General features: G+C 41.4%; 1 protein-coding gene across 1 annotated transcript in view; it reads left to right on the top strand.

Moving 5' to 3' along the window:
* VPS13C (vacuolar protein sorting 13 homolog C) overlaps positions 1-19,743 on the top strand; it is a 388,870-nt gene that overhangs the window by 96,931 nt on the left and 272,196 nt on the right. Inside the window, exons 21-22 of the mRNA XM_040343051.1 lie at positions 6,590-6,726; positions 13,919-14,045. Of these exons, the coding sequence (XP_040198985.1) occupies positions 6,590-6,726; positions 13,919-14,045 (264 nt within the window). The remainder of the gene's footprint in view (positions 1-6,589; positions 6,727-13,918; positions 14,046-19,743) is intronic.

The following is a 19,743-nucleotide window of genomic DNA, read 5'->3' as shown; positions in this document are numbered from 1 at the left end:
AAGATGTCACTAGCAGAAGGCACTTATTGGCAGGTGGCACTTATTGGCACTGGCAGGTTGCACTGGATGGCACTGAAAGATGGTACTAGCAGATAGCACTGGCAGGTGGCACTAATTGACACTGGCAGGTGGCCCTAGTTAGCATTGGCAGGTGGCACTGATTGGCAGATGGCACTGGTTGGCAGTGGCAGATGGCACTGATTGGCACGTGGCACTGGCAGGTGACACTGGCAAATGGCACTGGTTGGCACTGACTGGCAGGTGGCACTAATTGGCACTTGCAGGTGGCACTGGATGGCAATAGTTAGCACTGGCAGATGGCACTGGTTGGCATTGGCAGGTGGCACTGATGGCTTTAGGTAGCACTGGATGGCACTGGCAGGTGGCACTGGATGGAAGGTGGCACTAATTGGCACTGGATGGTGGTACTGGCATTGGCACTGGCAGGTGGCATTGGCAGGTGGCACTATTTGGCCCTGGCAGGTGGCACTGGTGCAAAAAAAAATTGCGTCACCCCCCCCTCAGTACAGACCCCCTTTCCCTCCAGTATAGACACCCCCCCTCGGTACAGACAGCCCCCCCCCTGCCCCCCGTAGTACAGACACCCCCCCCCCTCAGTACAGACACCAGAGAGTGGTGTGTGTGTCCCACAAGCGCGGGCCCCTCCTCCTCTGTGGGTGTAAACAGAGAGGAGGGCCGCCACACTGGGTGTACCAAGATGGCCGCGGCTTCCGGAGCTAGGCCAAAGCCGCGGCCTTTCCTGATGCTGTGACCGCGGCGGCAATCCGCGGATCACAGTGTAGCGATCCGAAGGGGGTGACCCCTTGGAATAACGGATCAACGGTGATCCGTGGCACCACTAGCGGCCATGTTAAATATTGGCCTAATTTGGATAAAAATCGTCCGATTTCTCCAAAACGGCCTAATATCGGCCTGCCGATATATCGGTCGACCACTAGCTGCTACTACGATTTCCTGCCTATTGGATTGGGATTTACTCATTGTTTTGGAGCACCATCACAAAACATTTTTTTTTTGTTTTCGTTTTTCTTGCTTGTTTGACCACATTAACCTTTTATCATACAATATATGGTTACAGGCACTTTAGTAACCTATAAATAGCACCAATCAATTAATTATTATCAATTGATAGATATTGGCACAGGAGCACTCTATGTTAAGGAATATATAGATTGACAACGGATTAATATGCATTATTTGTTATTGAGGTAACAAACTACACTGCGCGGCATTTTTTTTATTTTGTTAATTTATTCAAACACAACTTATGGGAGTGTGATCGGTGCAGCTCTGAACATTTTAGTATAATCCTATCTTTTTAGAAGATTTTCCCATTATTCCTACAGTTTTTTTTTTTTTTTTTTAGGATGGTGTTATGTTTCTACATGTCAGATATATAATTTATTGGTAGCTCGCAAGAATTTCAGTGTAATGGCTTTCTTCTTGCCATTCATCCATAAAGGCCAGATTTGTGGAGTGCGTGACTGATAGTTGTCCTGTGGACAGATTATACCACCTGAGCTGTGGATCTCTGCAGCTCCTCCAGAGTTACCATGGGCCTCTTGGCTGCTTCTCCGATTAACCACTTGCCCACCAGGTAAATTCTGGCACTTCTCTCCTTCATGTGAAAATCACAATTTTTTTGCTAGAAAATTAATCAGAACCCCCAAACATTATATATTTTTTTTAGCAGACATCCTAGGGAATAAAATGGCAGTCATTGCAATACTTTTTGTCACACCGTATTTGCGCAGCGGTCTTACAAGCGCACTTTTTTTGGATAAAAATCACTTTTTTGAATTAAAAAATAAGACAACAATACATTTTGCCCAATTTTTTTATATATTGTGAAAGATAATGTTACGCCGAGTAAAATGATACCCAACATGTCACGCTTAAAAATTGCGCCCGCTCGTGGCATGGCGTCAAACTTTTACCCTTAAAAATCTCGATAGGCGACGTTTAAAAAATTCTACAGGTTGCATTTTTTGAGTTGCAGAGTAGGTCTAGGGCTAGAATTATTGCTCTCACTCTAACGATCGCGGCGATACCTCACTTGTGTGGTTTGAATACCGTTTTCATATGCGGGCGCTACTTGCGTATGCGTTTGCTTCTGCGCGCGAGCTCGTCGGGACGGGGCGCTTTAAAAATTTTTTTTGGGGTTTTCTTATTTATTTTTATTTAGTTTTATAATTTTTTACACTGAAAAAAAAAAAAAAAAAAAAAATTGATCACTTTTATTCCTATTACAAGGAATGTAAACATCCCTTGTAATAGAAAAAAGCATGACAGGTCCTCTTAAATATGAGATCTGGGGTCAAAAAGACCTCAGATCTCATAATTAGACTTAAATGCAAAAAAAAAAAATGTCATTTTTTCAAATGACAAAAAAAAAAAATGTTTCTTTAAGAGGCTGGGCGGGACTGACGTTTTGACGTCACTTCCGCCCAGCAGAGCTATGAGGACGGGTGAAGGAGATTTCTCCTTCAGTCCCGTCCCCGCTCAGCTGCCGGACACATCCGATCCCCTCCGCCGCTACCGACGGCTCCGGTAAGCGGCGGAGGGCGCGGGAGAGCGGCGGGAGGGCCCCTCTCCCGCCACCGATAACGGCGATCTCGCGGCGAATCCGCCGCGGAGACCGCCGTTATCGTGTACACCACCGCCCCCTGAAAAGATGAATGTCTCGGTTGTGGCAGCAGCTGCTGCCGTTATCGAGATATTCAACTTTAAAAAGGAGGACGTCTTTTTGACATGGGGCGGTGGTCAAGAGGTTAATGCTCTCCTTGCCCGGCCTGTCAGTTTAGGTGGACGGCCATGTCTTGGTAGGTTTGCAGTTGTGCCACTTTCCATTTTTGGATGATGGATTCCATGAGATGTAAAGAATTTGGGATATTTTTTTAAAACCGAACTCGGCTTTAAACTTCTCCACAATTTTATCCCTGACCTGTCTGGTGTGTTCCTTGGCCTTCATGAAGCTGTTTGTTCACTATGGTTTTCTAACAAACCCCAGAGGGCTTCAGAGCTGTATTGGACTCGTTTAATAATTGGGTGACTTCTGAAGGCAATTGGTTCCACTAGATTTTAGTTAGGGGTATCGGAGTAAAGTTGGCTGAATACAAATGCACACCACACTTTTCACATATTTATTTGTAAAAAAAAAAAATTTGAAAACAATTTGTCATTCCCCTTCCACTTCATTATGTGCCACTTTGTTTTGTTCTACCACATAAAATCCCGATACAACCAAAAATGTAAGTTTTTTTTTTAACATGACAAAATGTGGAAAATGTCAAGACACTGTAGCTACCTACATCACTATCATGATCTCTGCTAAAGACAGAAAAAAGAAAAAAGGGTAGTACATTGGAATATCATGTGAATGATAAAAATGTTGTACAATGTATTCTAATAGAATTGCAATGGATGCCGAATAGGCATATGTATGTATTAAATTCCTAAGTCCTAAGTCCTATGTGCACTAGGTACAGTTCTTTCATTGGTATGTTCATACATCTGCAATGGCTGTGCCCCCTTATCCGTCTCTTCTGGGAGTCGTATGATGCTCTAAATTATATTTGTGATGTTAAACCTTGCGGCCAGAGCTGTCACTTCTGCTATTGGGTGTGATGGAAGATGTAGTAGTCAGTAGACATCTGAAATTGTTCTTTTTATGTGTTGTTCTATGCAAGTTGAAAATTCCCCTATGTAGGAAACTTCCTACCCCTCCTATTCTGAACAACTGGATTTTAATGCGGTCTTGCCCTTGCACAACCTGATCTATGAAATTAGAAACTGTAATAAAAAAAATGAGACCAGATCTGGTTGGCTTTGATAGATACTGAAGATTTTCCTTTCTTGTCTCCTGTTTTCCTATGAACCCCCCATTACACGCCCTTCTTATCCTGTGTCTCCCCCCCCCCCCCCCCAAGCCTAAATTAGTTCAGTTAGGCCAGTATTCCTGTGTATGGGAACCTTTCATATTAAACATTAGCATAATACTTCAGCCATACTTCAGTTTCCAAAGCCTGGTGTAGCTAAAGTGACTCCGCACAACTGCAAACCACTAGGCTGGTGGGCATTGAGCAATAAGCAAACAATGATTGCAATTTCTGCCCAATTTTTGCACTTTTTCTATGGTTCCCAGTGAAATCACACATATAATTTGACTCCTACCTGGGCTGACCAGCTTTTCATTTTGTAAAATTTTGTCTGCTCTAATGTATTTAATGACTCTATAGGTTTAAGTACCGTACTTTTAAAAAAGCTTTGAATTAAATTCTGTTGCGGGCTGATTTTGATCTTTCAGCATATCAGAGTTGGTTGGTTACCCACCCTAATGCCGCGTACACACGATCGGTTAAACTGATGAGAATGGTCTGATGGACCGTTTTCATTGGTTCAAACCTATCGTGTGTGGGCGCCATCGGTTATTTAACCATTGGTTAAAAAAAAGCCAACTTGTTTTAAATTTAACTGATGGATTCCTAACCAATGGTAAAAAAACGATCGTTAGTAGGCACAACCATCGGTTAAAAATCCACGCATGCTCAGAATCAAGTCGACGCATGCTCTGAAGCATTGAACCTCATTTTTCTCAGCACGTTGTTGTGTTTTACGTCACCGCGTTGGACACGATCAGATTTTTAACTGATGGTGTGTAGGCGCAACGGACCATCAGTCAGCTTCATCGGTTAACCGATGAAAACTGTCCATCGGTGCGTTTTCATCGGATGGACTGATCGTGTGTACGCAGCATAATACTTGAACAAACCTTTCATAAATACACATTCATACTAAAGTATTTTTATTTTTTTAAACCTTTTACTAAAAATGATTCTACCAGAAAACATAAATGTTGTCATAAAAAGAAATATTTATGCAAATAACCATATCTTAAAATGATAGTTCATATTGCTTTTCAAAAGCTACAGTCAAACTAAATGACTTTATAACATTTTTTGGGGATTTTTTGTTTCGTTGTTAATGTTTTTTTTGATTATGTGTAAAAACACGTTTTATATGAAAATCCGTATCATTTGATGTGCATTTACTATTACTAGAACTATAGACAATTTACTATATATGAACAGGAGCTTTCTCAGGATGAGTAATAAGGGCCTGTTGTATTAAACTGCAGCCTTACCTTTTTAGTTGTACAGGTTCCTCTCCTGTGCTAAAAATGCATACTATAATTTCATTGCACACTGAGGTTCTCACAGCGTGCATTAGATGCTGCAGAAAGTCAGCCTACCATAGAACCCTTTCACACTGAGGCAATTTTCAGGCGTTTGAGCTATAGAAATAGCGTTTGTAAAGTGCCTGAAAACTGCCTCCCATGTTGCCTGAATGTGAATGCCTGTGCTTTCACACTGGGGCGGTGCGCTTGCGTGACGTTAGAAAATTTCCGGCCCTTCGAAAAAAGCCCAGCAACACAGGCACTTTTAACCCCTTTGGCCGCTAGCGGGGGTTAAAAGCGACTGGCTAGCGACTGAAAAGTGCTGCTTAAACAGTGGAAAATCACCGCTAAAACGAGCTGCGCTTTAGTGCTAACGTGGCCCCAGTGTGAAAGTCACCTGTACGTCAATGCTGAAGGACATCCAGCAATATCTAGCCTGTTCCTTCCAAGCCTGAATTTCCCTGGCACACCCCTTTCATTCGTTGATTGCAGTTCTTTTAAATCAGGAGGGCTCATCACCTGTGGCCATTACCAAGGGAGGTCTTCATCCAAATATATTAGAACTGAGGGCTCTTGATGGGAGTAACTAATGCCGCGTACACATGATCATTTTTCGGCATGAAAAAAAACGTAGTTTTTCAAAAAATGTCATTTTAAATGATCGTGTGGGGGGTTCACATGATTTTTCAGGTTCTGAAAAACGACAAAATTCGAACATGCTGCATTTTTTAAGGTCGTTTTAAACTATGTCGTTTTTCGGGTTGTAAAAAATGATCGTGTGTGAGCTAAAACGATGTTAAAAACCCGCGCATGCTCAGAAGCAAGTTATGAGACGGGAGCGCTCCTTCTGGTAAAACTACCGTTCATAATGGAGTAAGCACATTCATCACGCTGTAACACAGACAAAAAAGCGCGAATCGTCTTTTACTAACACGGAATCACCTAAAGCCGCTCAAAGGCGAATGGAACTTCCCCTTTATAGTGCCGTCGTACGTGTTGTAAGTCAACGTGCTTTGCTAGATCATTTTTTAAAAACGATGGTGTGTGGGCAACATCATTTTAATGATGAAGTTGGAAAAATTTTGTTTTTTTTCATGCTGAAAAATGATCGTGTGTACGTGGCATTAGGGTGGGGTACTGTTTTTTTCCCCCCGAAAATCGTGCACAGTTCCCTGCTGACTCCTCCCATCAGCCATGATGGTCCTACGTTTCACAGAGATGATGTGAAGTGATGTCGTTACTGGGCATGTAATAAAAAATATACAGGTTTTATTCTAACATTTCATTACCATGTTGATGAAGAGAAGAAAAAAACCAAGGAAAGAAAAATATAAAAAGTTTAAACTTTAACTTTAACTTGTTTTACATTTTACTTTTTATTGTGCCATACAGGACTCACCCATATGATTGAAACCCGAAAAGTTCTTGACTTGCAGATCAATCTTCAGCCATCCTTTTTGCTGCTTCCAAAGTTTGGCTTCTATTCTGACAAGACCGATGTCGTTATTGTGGATTTTGGTAGCTTTCAGGTACAGTACACAATAACCTTTTCATCATAAACTTACTATTAAATTCACTAATAAAGCCTTTAGTCTTGTCAGCTGCAGTGACTCGTACACATCTGAGGTATTACACAACCCTTCTTTTATTAACATTTACAAATAACTAGTTATTAAAGTGGATTGCTGCTTACCCCAACCTTTTTAAGAAGCTGTCAATGCTATGTTAAAGTTAATGTAAAGCCAAAGTTTTTCTTTTTTTTTTTTTTTGATGTCACAATGTAGAGTATAAGATTTCTTATCATCTGTGCCCAGTCTACCACACAGAGTTAATCCAGCTCTGAGCAATCCTCTTTTATTGTTCAGTGAAAATTAACAGACTTCCAGATAAAAACCTGTCTAAATACAAAGTCCTTTCCTCTCTCCTTGCTTTGAGTGACAGGTTATTTACATATCTAGCTTGGACATGTTTATCATATGTTATGTTATGTTTATCATAATATGAGGTGATCCACAGTATAAAAAGTGAGAAATCCACCCCTCCCCCACATAACACATCCTGGTAATATACAATGACCTGTGGATCGCCTCATATTATGATTAACATAACATATGATAAACACGTCCAAGCTAGATATGTAAAAATAACCTGTCATTCAAAGCAAGGAGAGAAGAAAGGACTATGTATTTATCTGGAAGTCTGTTCATTTTCACTGAAAAATAAGAGGATTGCTCAGAGCTAGATTAACTCTGTGTGGCAAGACTGGGCACAGATGATAGAAAATCTTATTCTCTACATTGTGACATAAAAAAAAAAAAACATCCACTTTAAGGCTTTCTGTAAAACCGTTGCATCTGCATATAGCAGCATGCCTTATTGTTCCTATTTTGCAACCTTCTCAGTGTATCCCTTCTACATTTGCCCCACTCATGTGCTACCATTTTTTCAAAGAACAGTGTCTGGCTTCTTCTTCCTTGTTCCTTGCATCAGCCCACTGATGACATGTGAACCCGATTTTGCACATGTACAATACGAGATTTGTTGTTTTATACTTTGCCTTGGCTACTGAAAAGTAAGCAGCATTATGATACCTGAGCCTGCATTCGCTATTTCTGGTATCCTACAGAACATGCAATTATTTTAGTAAATATAAACTGCTAAAATACCTTTTCTCGTTAGCAGTATATAGCAGTCTTGTGACTTCAGTGTCTGCCCGAGCACTGGTTAAAGCTTTTAGGAAGTGTTTTCATTCTCCCCTGATTGTCCTATAAGGTTGTATGACCCCTGATCCTCTGTGTCTCTCTCTAGCAATACATACCAAACTGAGCATGTGCAGAGTACCCCCAAGGCTCTTTACTATCAGAAGATGTATTGGGGAATGTGGAAGAAGGGGAGGATCAGAGAGAACAGAATCACACAGCCTTTTTACACAATGTTCAGGATTAACCCCTTAGATCCCACAGTGTATAACAAGCATGCTTTACTGCATATACAGACTGATTTTTACTGTTGTGAGTTTAGTAACACTTTAACTACTTGCCGACCAGGCGCCGTAGTTATACGGCGGCAGGTCGGCTCTGCTGGGCGAGATCACACACAGGTATACGTCATCTCGCCGTTCAGCCCCCCCCCCGCTCGTCGCTGATGCGTGGCGCGATATCACCACCGGGCAGCCGCGATCGCTCGTTACAGAGCGAGAACCGAGAGCTGTGTGTTTACTGTCAGGGGGAGAAATGACTTATCGTATGTTCATACAATGTATGAACAGCGATCTGTCATTTCCCCATGTCAGTCCCACCCCCCCTTCAGTTAGAACACACCCAGGGAACATACTTAACCCCTTCCTTGCACCCTAGTGTTAACCCCTTCCCTGCCAGTGGCATTTTTATAGTAATCAATGCATTTTTATAGCACTGAACGCTATAAAAATGCCAGTGGTCCCAAAAATGTGTCCGAAGTGTCCGCCATAATGTCGCAGTACCGATAAAAAAAATCACTGATCGCCGCCATTACTAGTAAAAAGAAAAATATTAATAAAAAAAGCATTAAACTATCCCCTATTTTGTAAACGCTATAACTTTTGCGCAAACCAATCAATAAACGCTTATTGCGTTTTTTTTTAACGAAAAATGGAGACCAGAATGGAGTCCTCCAGCTTCCAGTTACCTGAGGTGTTGCCCGAGCAGGAAGTTTTATTTATTTCTCTTGAACTTTGCTTAAGCAGTGATGGGAAAGTTCTCTGCTCACCTCTAATGTGCTTGGCTTCCCTCAAGCATTATAGTGGGTTGTAGCCTGGCAGGGCACAGGGAGCCGCATAAGGTGCATTACCAACACCTACCACCTGCTTCTACTGTCCAGACCTATGATATAAGCTTTATAATAAGGTGCAAGGGAGGGGGCTTTAAAAAAGTTTTAAATGTTGCCTGGCGTTTAGCTGTAAGTGGATAGTATGCTGTGACAAAATCACTAGCCACACAAACAAACTCGCTTAGCAAAGTATACCAGATAATGCTGTCTGCACAATACAGTAGCCTACAGGGGGTGTAAAGTGACTCCTGAGACCACTAGAGAACTCGAGTTCAATCGAAGTTTGCCTGACTGAAGCAGTAGGGTGCATAGGGGGCAACCTCTGCAAGACTAAGCAGCAATGGAAATTAGACCTAAACTCCAGATGGAGGCACCAAAGGGAAATGAGGATGAATTAAACCCTAAACCCAGAGGTGTTTTTGGCTTCTTGTGGAATTCTGTTCAGTCTAACCCTGAACGAAAGCCAAAGTCTGAGAAGCCTCTTATCCTCACCCCTATTCCAGTGATACATTAACAGCCATGTATTGAGGGTCAGTCATTTTCTCAGAACCTCAAAAAACATTGATTTGATCAAGGGGAGGGGGAATAAGAGTAGGTACCAGATGGACCTTCCTGCAGAACAACCATAAACAGAGGAATTATTCCTTGGTGAAGTCCTTCAGACCTACTCTGTCCCTTGCAGAGGGTATCTGCTGACAATTCAGGAAGGTGTAGGGCCTCCAGTAATGATTTCTGTCAAACACATAGGATCTAAGGTGCACTTAGGTGTGCAAACCTCTCCTCGTGATGCAGAGACTACTAGTTTAGAAAAGCTACTTTCAAAGGCATTGTTTTTAGGGAAGCGTGTGAGTAAGACTAATACTGCCAGTGGCACTCAGTGCAGTGACCAGGCTACTTTTTCTGTCTCAGGGAGGCTTCCCACTTTTCCAGATGCAAAGGCGCTGCAACACACAGATAATATCCAGTTAGATCCAAATGGGAAACTTGTTCAAGGTGAAGTCCCCCATCATGGAGTGATTTTTCTTTATTTCTCTTTCAGTGAGGAACAGAGTAAATTGACGGACACAAACCCCTCATGAATGCATCTATATTCATGCTATTTTTTCACATGAATGAGGCATGCTGGTTGATGTAAATTTGTGGCTAAGCACATGTTGACATGTCTGTCAACTTGAGAAAGGGGTCTGACAAAGCCTTGAAATGTTGGTGGACATATTTACTTTTGCATTTTTATTTTACTTTTTCTTGCACTTTACATTTATGCACTTTGTAAATGGAAACTCCATAAATCTAGAGAGCAAAGGTTCATCTTTGCTGGTCTGTTGGCTCTTTTTCTGACTTGACTATAATACGGTATAACTTTTGGCGGAGCACCCCATTTTGGGCTGTAAGGGTATGGTTCTGGTTGGATTGGACTAAAGACACTACTTGTAGAAGTAGAGGCACGCTCAGAAGGATTTTAAGAGTCATTTTTTGACCTATTGGCTTCAAGCCTTATGAGTTTGTGGAAGTCGAGATCTTCCCTAAACATTCTTGAGGCAGGAGTACTCTCTGGCCTCCTGTGGCATAACCGTTAGGCCAAAGAGACCATTTCCTTTGAGGGCTAGGTGAGTGTGGTGGTCCTTAGATATGGGATCCAGCACCATTACATTTGTATGGATAGATTCATCATACATGACATATGCTTAGTAATGAGCCATCACAACTGATGCTTGAGTCTCCAGACTTCTGATCGACATTCTTCATATAAAACAAAGGGTTCACCATGATGGTGGTGAGGTCCCTTTTGATGGAGGGCAGAACCAGCCAGTTAAAACTGGATTTTGAAGAGGAATTCTAGCTACTTGTCAGTAATAACCTTAAAGTTAAGTTGGCTTGGTCTGATCTAAAGGTCTAGGAGAGTCAGACTCTGCAGGGGATGGTTCTTGAGCCCATTTAGAGGCTTTGAGGTCAGTGTTCATGTAGAGTTGTCTGTGGACAAAGTCCCAATTAGACATGGAGGTCTTTGATGACAGGTGAGGAGACTTCACCCCATCTGGCAGAGATGCAGAAGTTCTGATGATGTACATTCTAGAATTATAGGGCACCGGGTGCAAAACATAGTGTTAATTTGGCAAGGCCTCTGGAACTTACAAACCCAGGCAGCTTGTTTCGATGAGGATTGTGTGGGACAGAAGGGTCCAGGTCAGTGTAGACCGGCAGTGGAAAAGTCAAAGTTCCACGTAGTGCTTTGCAAGATGGGTGGAAAAGACCGTTTTCCTGCATGACACTACACCCCATGGTTGATTTCAGCACACAGTCCCTCAATATATATATTTACTGTGGTAAAACTGGCGGTGGCAGGAAATTTGAAGGTGGCCAGTGGTGCATATAGTTGGCTCCCAATGCATCAGTGCAAATGGACTTAACAGAGAGATTCTTCAGCGACCAGGTCAAGTGCTGAGGCAGTGCCATGGGTCTGGGCCTGGAAAGTGCTCTGTGACTAACTTTTACCAGTAAAATTAGGTGTAAGTGCTACAATGCAGAGCCCAGTGCCTGAAGGCTACATTCCGGGCTGGCCCTGCATGTAGGAAAGGCCAATCTAGATCACAAGTTAGACCAACTCAAGCAGTAGTGTAGTGAGGAATTTTGATTGAAACTTGATTGAAAAATGGCTACACTTTTCTCAGCAGAGCTGAAGGAAAGATGTCTGTCCTAGGACACTAGCAAGAAACTAAGCTAAGCTCTAACAGGCAGATGAAGGGTTATATGGGACTGGCTTACAATTTTTCTGTGTGGCAGTGTCCAATCCTCATGTAGGCAGCAGTACAACAACCCTACTATATCTAAATTCATGTGTTACTCCATGGACGTGAAAATAAATGTATAAGTAGGCACTGGTTCATTTAAAGGATAATTGCACTTGTAAAGTACAAAGTGGTCGATTCAGTATATAAACTACTTGGCATATACATTGTAAACAATAGAAAATACCAGAATCCGTTGTCTGTGGCATCCAAATCCTTTGGTTACCATGCTGTACCTCATCACTACCCACAGCAAGCATTGATTTTTGAATATGTATCATTTTGGAACTTTTCACTGGTAACCAGAATATCGCAGGTCTTGTCTCTATTTATTCCATAGGTACAAAGGGGTTAGGCAGGAAAAGAGCAGAGGCACAGTGCAGAAACTAGAGCCACCTACTTCAGGATGACCATCTTTAAACCAATATTTTTGTTTTATATATATATTTTTTTTTTATAAATTCTTTATATGTGCAGTTGTCCTTTAAGTCAACTCTTTAGTGTGTAGATACGTATACCAGTGAAAAGAGGTCTGCCAAGTACCTAGCAGGATTGGTACATTCCTCCTCCTCATGCTGACGCATGAACAGTCAAATAATGGATATTATGCATGATCCACGTCAGTGCCAGGATTGTTGAAAAGTCACTTGAATAGCCTGTGGAATTATTTTAGATTATAGTGGTAAATCTATTGAAATCTATTCCAGCAAGATGACATGAAAAGCAACAAAGGAGCATATAGAACTGCGTTATAAGACACCTTTTGTAAACATATTATTAACTGTGATGGTCCTCAATTTTACAGGCATTTCATACTGTAATTCACTATACTGTCTGCTAAATACAAAGTACAGATCCAAGGGAACAATATGACATGTAGAAACTGGTTTTGTATTTTTGTAGAAATGTTAGTAGTTTTTGCAGCTGTAATTTGTCCTTCTTCCCTTATAATTTTTGAAAGTCCTGTATAATAAATAGTGCATGTTGTACAGGACGCCAGGGTTGGGTCCTGGACGGGTGCTATACAGCACCACTATTTGGGCTATGGTCCCTTTAAATAGCTGTGAGAGTGTTCAGGGGGTCACCCAAAATGGGTGAGGGATTCTAGGCGTAAGAGTTAATCCAGAGAGGACTGGATCGCAGTCCTCTCTGTCTTGGTAGAGTCATTTGGGGCCTGGAATTTTGGAGGCTCTAAAGTGCTATTCGGGTGGAAAAGAGCCTCCACCCCTGACCACTGGGAGTCGGCACACAGGGAGTTAACACTTCCATAGAACAGCCCATAAAACAGGAAGTGGTGCTAGAGGTGTGTGGAGGAATATGGGGTTTGCACCTGTGAAGATGAGCTGGGAGTCTGCAGGGAGCTGTTAAGAATACAGTGAGGACTTTTGAAATTCGGGGCGAAGACCCATCTACAAACGAACTGTATGTGTTTTTGTTTTGACTTATTTTTGTGCTGAAGATAAGCAGACTTTTATTTGATTCCGAAGCTAAGCAGACTTTTGTGTTATAGTTTTCCCTGTGTGCTGAGCAAAGCCTTATTTAGTTTTTTTCTGTAAATAAAAGCCCCCCCCCCAAACGGTTTATGCACTTAATACCGCTGAGCTATAGCCCCCAAACTTTACAATGTATATTGTATATACTTTTGCAGTGGATCTTTCATTCTGAAGTCCTAACTACAGTTCAAGCACACATACTAGGGCATGTGTTACTTGGTATTTAGTGAATCTTTCTGTATGTTTTTGACCGCTAGGCCTCATGCATACGAACGATGATAGGCATAAAATATGCTGGATGTAAATGCGGCAGGTGCCATGTACACGGTTCTACTCCATAAATGGTGATGCTTCTGTGCATCTGCATTTACCCATGCATGTGCGTATTAAGCATTTGTGAAATGCATTTACAAGAGTATGGATGCCAAAACCATTCGTGAATGGCAGGCTATATGTGGCATCTGCAACTCCCCGGGTGCTGGAAAATGCTTGAATTATACACGCAGCATATTTTCTGTCTCACTGTCTGTGTACATGAGGCCTTATGGCAACAGTGCTAACCAATGTGCTACTATGTTTGACTCTGTCTCAAGGAGTAATGAGTTGGTTTCTAAACTACTTTCTTTATCTTGCAGCTAAACAGCATTAACCAAGGATCACACCTATCTGCAAATTCTTCATCTCTAGAGGAGCTGATGGATAAGGCCTATGATCAGTTTCATATTCAGATCAAAAAAGTGCAAATGCTGTTTGGAACCTCAGGTACTAATGACAAATGCCTAGCAAAAATAAGTACGTTACTTTTGTGTCTGGAATGATTCATCCAGAATACGGTATGTCCTAACGTGAACCTGTATTAAACCTTCAATATATAATGCATCTTCCTGTGCCTGTGTTTACCTTCCCTGTCTCTACAGTAGGTGTCTATGATATTATGTCAATCTCGCTGTTTTTACCAGCGGGATTGACCACCTACGAGCCCCGTCGCCGAGCTGGCTCGCCGGGAAGGGAAAAATGTGTTGAAGCCGATATATGTCCGACTTACAATGAACGGGCATCTGACTTGGATTCCCTGCCGAATTCCAGGCACTGTGTTTGGTACGAATCATGAGGGGGAACTCCACGCCAAATTTTAAATAAAAAAAACGGCATGGGTTCCCCTCCAGGAGCATACCAGGCCCTTAGGTCTGGTATGGATTTTAAGGGGAACCCCCACACCCCCAAAATCCATACCAGACCCTTATCCGGAAAGGAGTGGGGACGAGCGAGCACCCCTTCCCCCCCCGAGCCGTACCAGGCTGCATGCCCTCAACATGGGGAGGTGGGTGTCGTTACCACCCAGAGCATGATGAGACTGTGACGTCATAAGAGGCCTATATAAATCGTTGCGCACCGCATACCCGGCATTACAGCAGGAGGGAGCGTCGTGGCAACATCGGAACAAAAGAAGAGGTCGGACCGCATACCCGGTACAAGAGCTGGAAGAAGATAGCGGAGCAGCCCGGCAGAAGGAAGAAGGCACCATAGAGAAATTCTGAAATTGGGTATCGCTGCTGGCTCAGTCAACCTTTTGTTAATGGAATTGGGCCTAACCTGATGCTTCCACTTATTGATGATTTTTCCATACATCCATTGGTATTTCCCCCAGTATCAAAACCAGTTCTCCCAATGGTAGAAATTTATCCCATGGGGCCACGCTAGCACGATTACCCTTCCCGTCCATTCCCCAATGGTCTGAATCTCCCTTTCTCTTCCCCCAGGGGGAACCAGGGGAATCCTTCCAATGGTGTCATGGGGGATATTGGGGGGGCAAACTTTCCCGTACTATTCTTTCAATCCCAAATGGATAGTGTTTTTGTCAATGGTGATGTAAGGTCAAATGATTTTTCAGCATCCATTGAAAATGCTACACTCGGGTCTGTAAGCAATGGTGATCTGATATCATAAAAATTACTGTTTAGAATAAATAATGATGCACTAAAAACAACCCTCTATTAGTGCACAGTGTGTGTGTGTGTTACAAAGGTAAAAACGTAACAATAAAATAAATCAATAAGTGCTCCGTGCTACAATAAGACCATATAAATAGCACCCTGTGGGTAAATAAATAATCCGTGCTACAATATACAGCAGCCTGTGATGGTAGGAAAAGCGCACAAAATGCTCTGAAAACTGGACACTTTGAGAAAAAAAACGCCTCAAAATATGAGTACTGTCCACCTCACACTTGGGGGTCACTCAATATCCACATTAATGGGCTACAGCCCTGGGCACAGTCAATCCAGCTGTAACTTGGTTATCTGCTTTCAATGGTGCTCATATGCCAGTGTTGTGTAGTTCACACATATAGGAAGAAATAAAAACAAATAATTGCGCAATGCTCTATCCACAAATCAAATAAAAGGACTTCTATACTGCAGGTAGTTCCACTCACATTTGGCCAGAAGCATGCAACGCATAAAGACAATCAGTCATGTAAGCATCAGTTCTGAAACACCATCTATGTCGTCACTTGGCTTCCTCCCTACGCGTTATGTCACATGTCATGTGAATTATTCATGGGTAGCCATGTGACAGATCAGCTGGGTATTTATGCTCGAGATTGCGTGGTGGTTGCCATGGTGTCATCGGGGATCATAGGAACATCATCCTGTCAAGCGGTCATCAAACGGCATTACATTGAATACAGCAAATTAAACAAATATATTTATTAACAAATGCAGACTAGTTTAAAAACCCCATATAAAACATACTAGCCCACAATCCTCAATTACTGGCTGATCTATATAAATATAGCAATAGCAGCTCTATACTCCATACGGTGGTTTGAAATGGTATAACCCACTTATGGATGCCAAACAATGAAGTGACTGGGCCAACTTCAATTATACTGGCTAATAGAAAACCAAAAATTACAGATATCCTCAATGTATTAGTTATTGTGGCTAACACTACATATAATACATTATGCTAAAATCAACATAAGAACTTTGCATTAAAAATACATAATCAGTACCCCAGTCCATAAATAATAAAAATTGTGTGAAATATATAAAGAATTATTAACAATAGGCAAGATTAAAAATCAGATATAAAACAATTCAGATCAAAATCAATGTTCAGGCAATTGGGTGCAAGAGTACGCATTTCATGTATCCATCTGGATTCATTCTTTCTGAGTTCCCTTACTTTGTTACTTCCCCTCCAGTGGGGTTTGTACTTATCTATGGCCCAGAACTTGAGATCTGTAGGTTTTTTTTCATGACATAAGGCAAAATGTCGTAAGACGTTATGTTTGGGGAAACCGTTTTTTAAATATTCTGTATATGTTCTCTTATACGTTTCCACATGGGGCGTTTAGTTCTGCCTATGTATTGTAATGAGCAAGAACACTGCAGAACATACACTACCCCCTCCGTCCTACATGAAATAAAGTCCTTTTTTTTTTTACTCTCTTTGCGTGACATTAGATGTGAATTTAGTAAATTTTTGGCCATTCAAATGTAGTCTTTTTGCATGCATAGCATCTCCTACAGGGGAAAAACCCTTTCCCCTGAAAAAAAGGTATATTCATTAGATTTTTTAGAAGGATCCGGAACATTTTTTGCCACCAAGTCCCTTAGGGTAGCTGCTCTCCTACATATGAACCTGTGATGTGTCTGGTAGTACACTTTGTAGTTGTCTGTCTGCTTTGAGGAGCGACCAATGCTTTTTAAAGTTAGTTAGCTTGTATCTAAGCTAGTGTCATATAGTTTTGGTGCTCAGCTACAATACCTGGTTCCTGGGTTCAAACTGGATGAAGCTATATTTTGACGGAGGCACCCATGCTGGGTGCTGGACAGTGCCATCACACGGTTCCATGAGCTCCATGAACCAAACAAGTTAGTTGGCATATAAATAGAGGAAACCCAACTAAAAACAATACATGGTCCCTGAAATGTATTCTACTTATATTTATGCTATACAAATCACAAAAATTGTTATAGCAACACAACTCCTTTAAATGCATATCTTATGCATGGAATCTACCCAGTCAGTCGTTGCTTCTTTCCAACTGGGGGATCTTCTGGCTTCTATTGACATTAAGGATGCCTACCTACGTGTAATTTTCTCACCAAGTCGGCGCTACCTGTGTTTTGTTGTGGATGAATAACATTATCAGCTGTTGCCTTTCCTTTTGGCCTGTTCACAGCAACTCATGTCTTCACTATGGTGTCGGCACCTGTCTTGGCTTTGCTCACTCTGGTATTTTGGTATTGCCTTTGTGGGTTACCTGGACAGACATTCCTGACTCTGTTTTACCAGTGTCCTATGGACAGTACAGACCCTACAAATCTTTAGTTGCATCCTAGATCTCTAGATGTCAGAAAGGGATTGGAGTATCTAAGCCTGATCTTGGAATGGCTCTGTCTGGGGTCTTCCTCCCATCTGTCTCTGCAACTCAAAGAAGGAAAAAACTGACCATGGCATAGGTTCTGTGTCCTGTAATGTATTTCACGAAAATAATTTTGCAGGCAAGTCAAAATCCTGTTTTTTATTTTCCCCAGCATGCACCTTAAACCTATGTTGGGCCTAAAACCTTTTACTCTCTAGCTGTCCTGTAACCTAAACTGCCAATAAAAGCTGTTTAATTCTTACCTATCAGCATCTCCGAGCTTCATCTGCCTGCTGGCATCTCAACATCTCTATGGCAGCTGGATGTTTGGATACCTAAAGGGTCACCCACAGGCAGGAGCCAGACAGTCATCTGCTTGAACTTAGAGCCTGCTATACTGTGAAAAAAAGCTGCAAAAGTGAAAATTGATAAATAGAAAATATTCTTTTTTTTAAATAATCAACAGCAAAGAGTGTAATCGGGAAAACAAACAAGTGCTTGTCTAGAAGCACTTTGGTGCTCAACTTGAGGATTCCCATTGTATCCTGTGGTTCCTTTTTACACCTGAGCGTTGTCTTTCTTGAAAGTTGTCGCTCAGAGTTTGAAAAAGTACAGGAGCTTATTTTGGGGCACAATCGCTTGTCTCTGATCCCCATAGACTTTAATTTCTGTGCCTGAAAAATGGCTGAAAATGCAAGTTTTTCCTTCTGTTAATGACAATTGAAACTAATAAACTTTGAAAGTAAAAGACAAAAGCTGATTAGTAGGCTCTTGCCTGTTCCTACATAACAAACTATACCTTTCACAAGCTCACACATTATTGTTTGTTTACCCTTTATGAGGTTGGGGTAGGTGAAGGGAACAAGACCATAGTTGGCAAGCCCCCGACTACAGCCATTCTCAGAATTTCCCAACAGGGTGGACAAACCGAACACTGGTTTTATGTCATTTTTTTGTCTACGCACTTTGTAGGTTGTTAATTGATAAATTGAACCTATTCATTGCATTATTTGTGAAGTGTATCAAATTTGTGAAATATCCACTAATTATTAATTTAAAAATGTTTTGATTACCAATCTTTGAAATCACTTTTAATTTATAAACTGATATTGAAGCAGGTTGTCCACAGCCCTGGAACAGTTGATTTATGAGAATCCGAACTGGATTACCCCAGATGTTTGGGAAAGGTACACCAAAGCTCTTGCACCCCACTTTATAATGGAAATGAGAAACCTAATTAAAGTCTTAATGCACATGGGTCAATAGTTGCTCAAAGCAAAACTTTTTGAAAATCTTTTTATTGGTTTTAATGTCGCAGACAAATGACCAACATACAAACATAGGGGTGTAAAGCACAGTGACTCACACAAGGGTATTATAATATTATATGTATCAATAAAATGAAACAGCGAATTACTGTTAAGGGCACCTTAATACAAGTATAGTTAAGACTCTCTTAGGTTATGAGATATTTTAACAAGTATAACTATTGAACTCACATAGCCTGGATAGGTATCAATAAGAAACATGACAGTAAGGCAGACGCTACCACAGTGAGATCGTAGAAAACGTCACATCAAACTACAAGACATTGTTAGGTTGTAGATGGCCAATCACTTGGACCAGATCTTATCGGATGTTTTAGGACCGCCTCTGTTCGCGTAAGTATCCTTATAAAGGGGTAGGCTATCATTCACCATCTTTTTCCAGAATGCGATACGTGGGGGAATTAATTTTCCTCCAGTGGAGCGTAATGATTTTCCTGGCATAAAATAAAAGCAAACTGACTAAAGTACGCCCTGCCACAGTGGGAATTGGATGTTAAATGAGCCCCAATAAACAGACTCAAAGCAAATATTTTTAATATATATATTTTTTCTTTAATCTGATTTTTGTTTTTACATGTTTTCCAAGTAGTAGTATAGATTGAACATGACATTTTCCAGTTCTGTTTTTTTTTTTATATATTTGTTCAGTTAGCGGACTGATACTTTGACTTCTTCGCTATCTGTGCTGCATTGCTGGGATATATTATTGGAGTAAACTGTATTAGACCCAGACAATGTTTTTGCAAAGCCACACCTG

The sequence above is a fragment of the Rana temporaria genome, chromosome 3 (assembly GCF_905171775.1).
Source record: "Rana temporaria chromosome 3, aRanTem1.1, whole genome shotgun sequence".
NCBI classification, from domain to species: Eukaryota; Metazoa; Chordata; class Amphibia; order Anura; family Ranidae; genus Rana; species Rana temporaria.
This window is presented reverse-complemented; position numbering and strand designations above follow the sequence as displayed.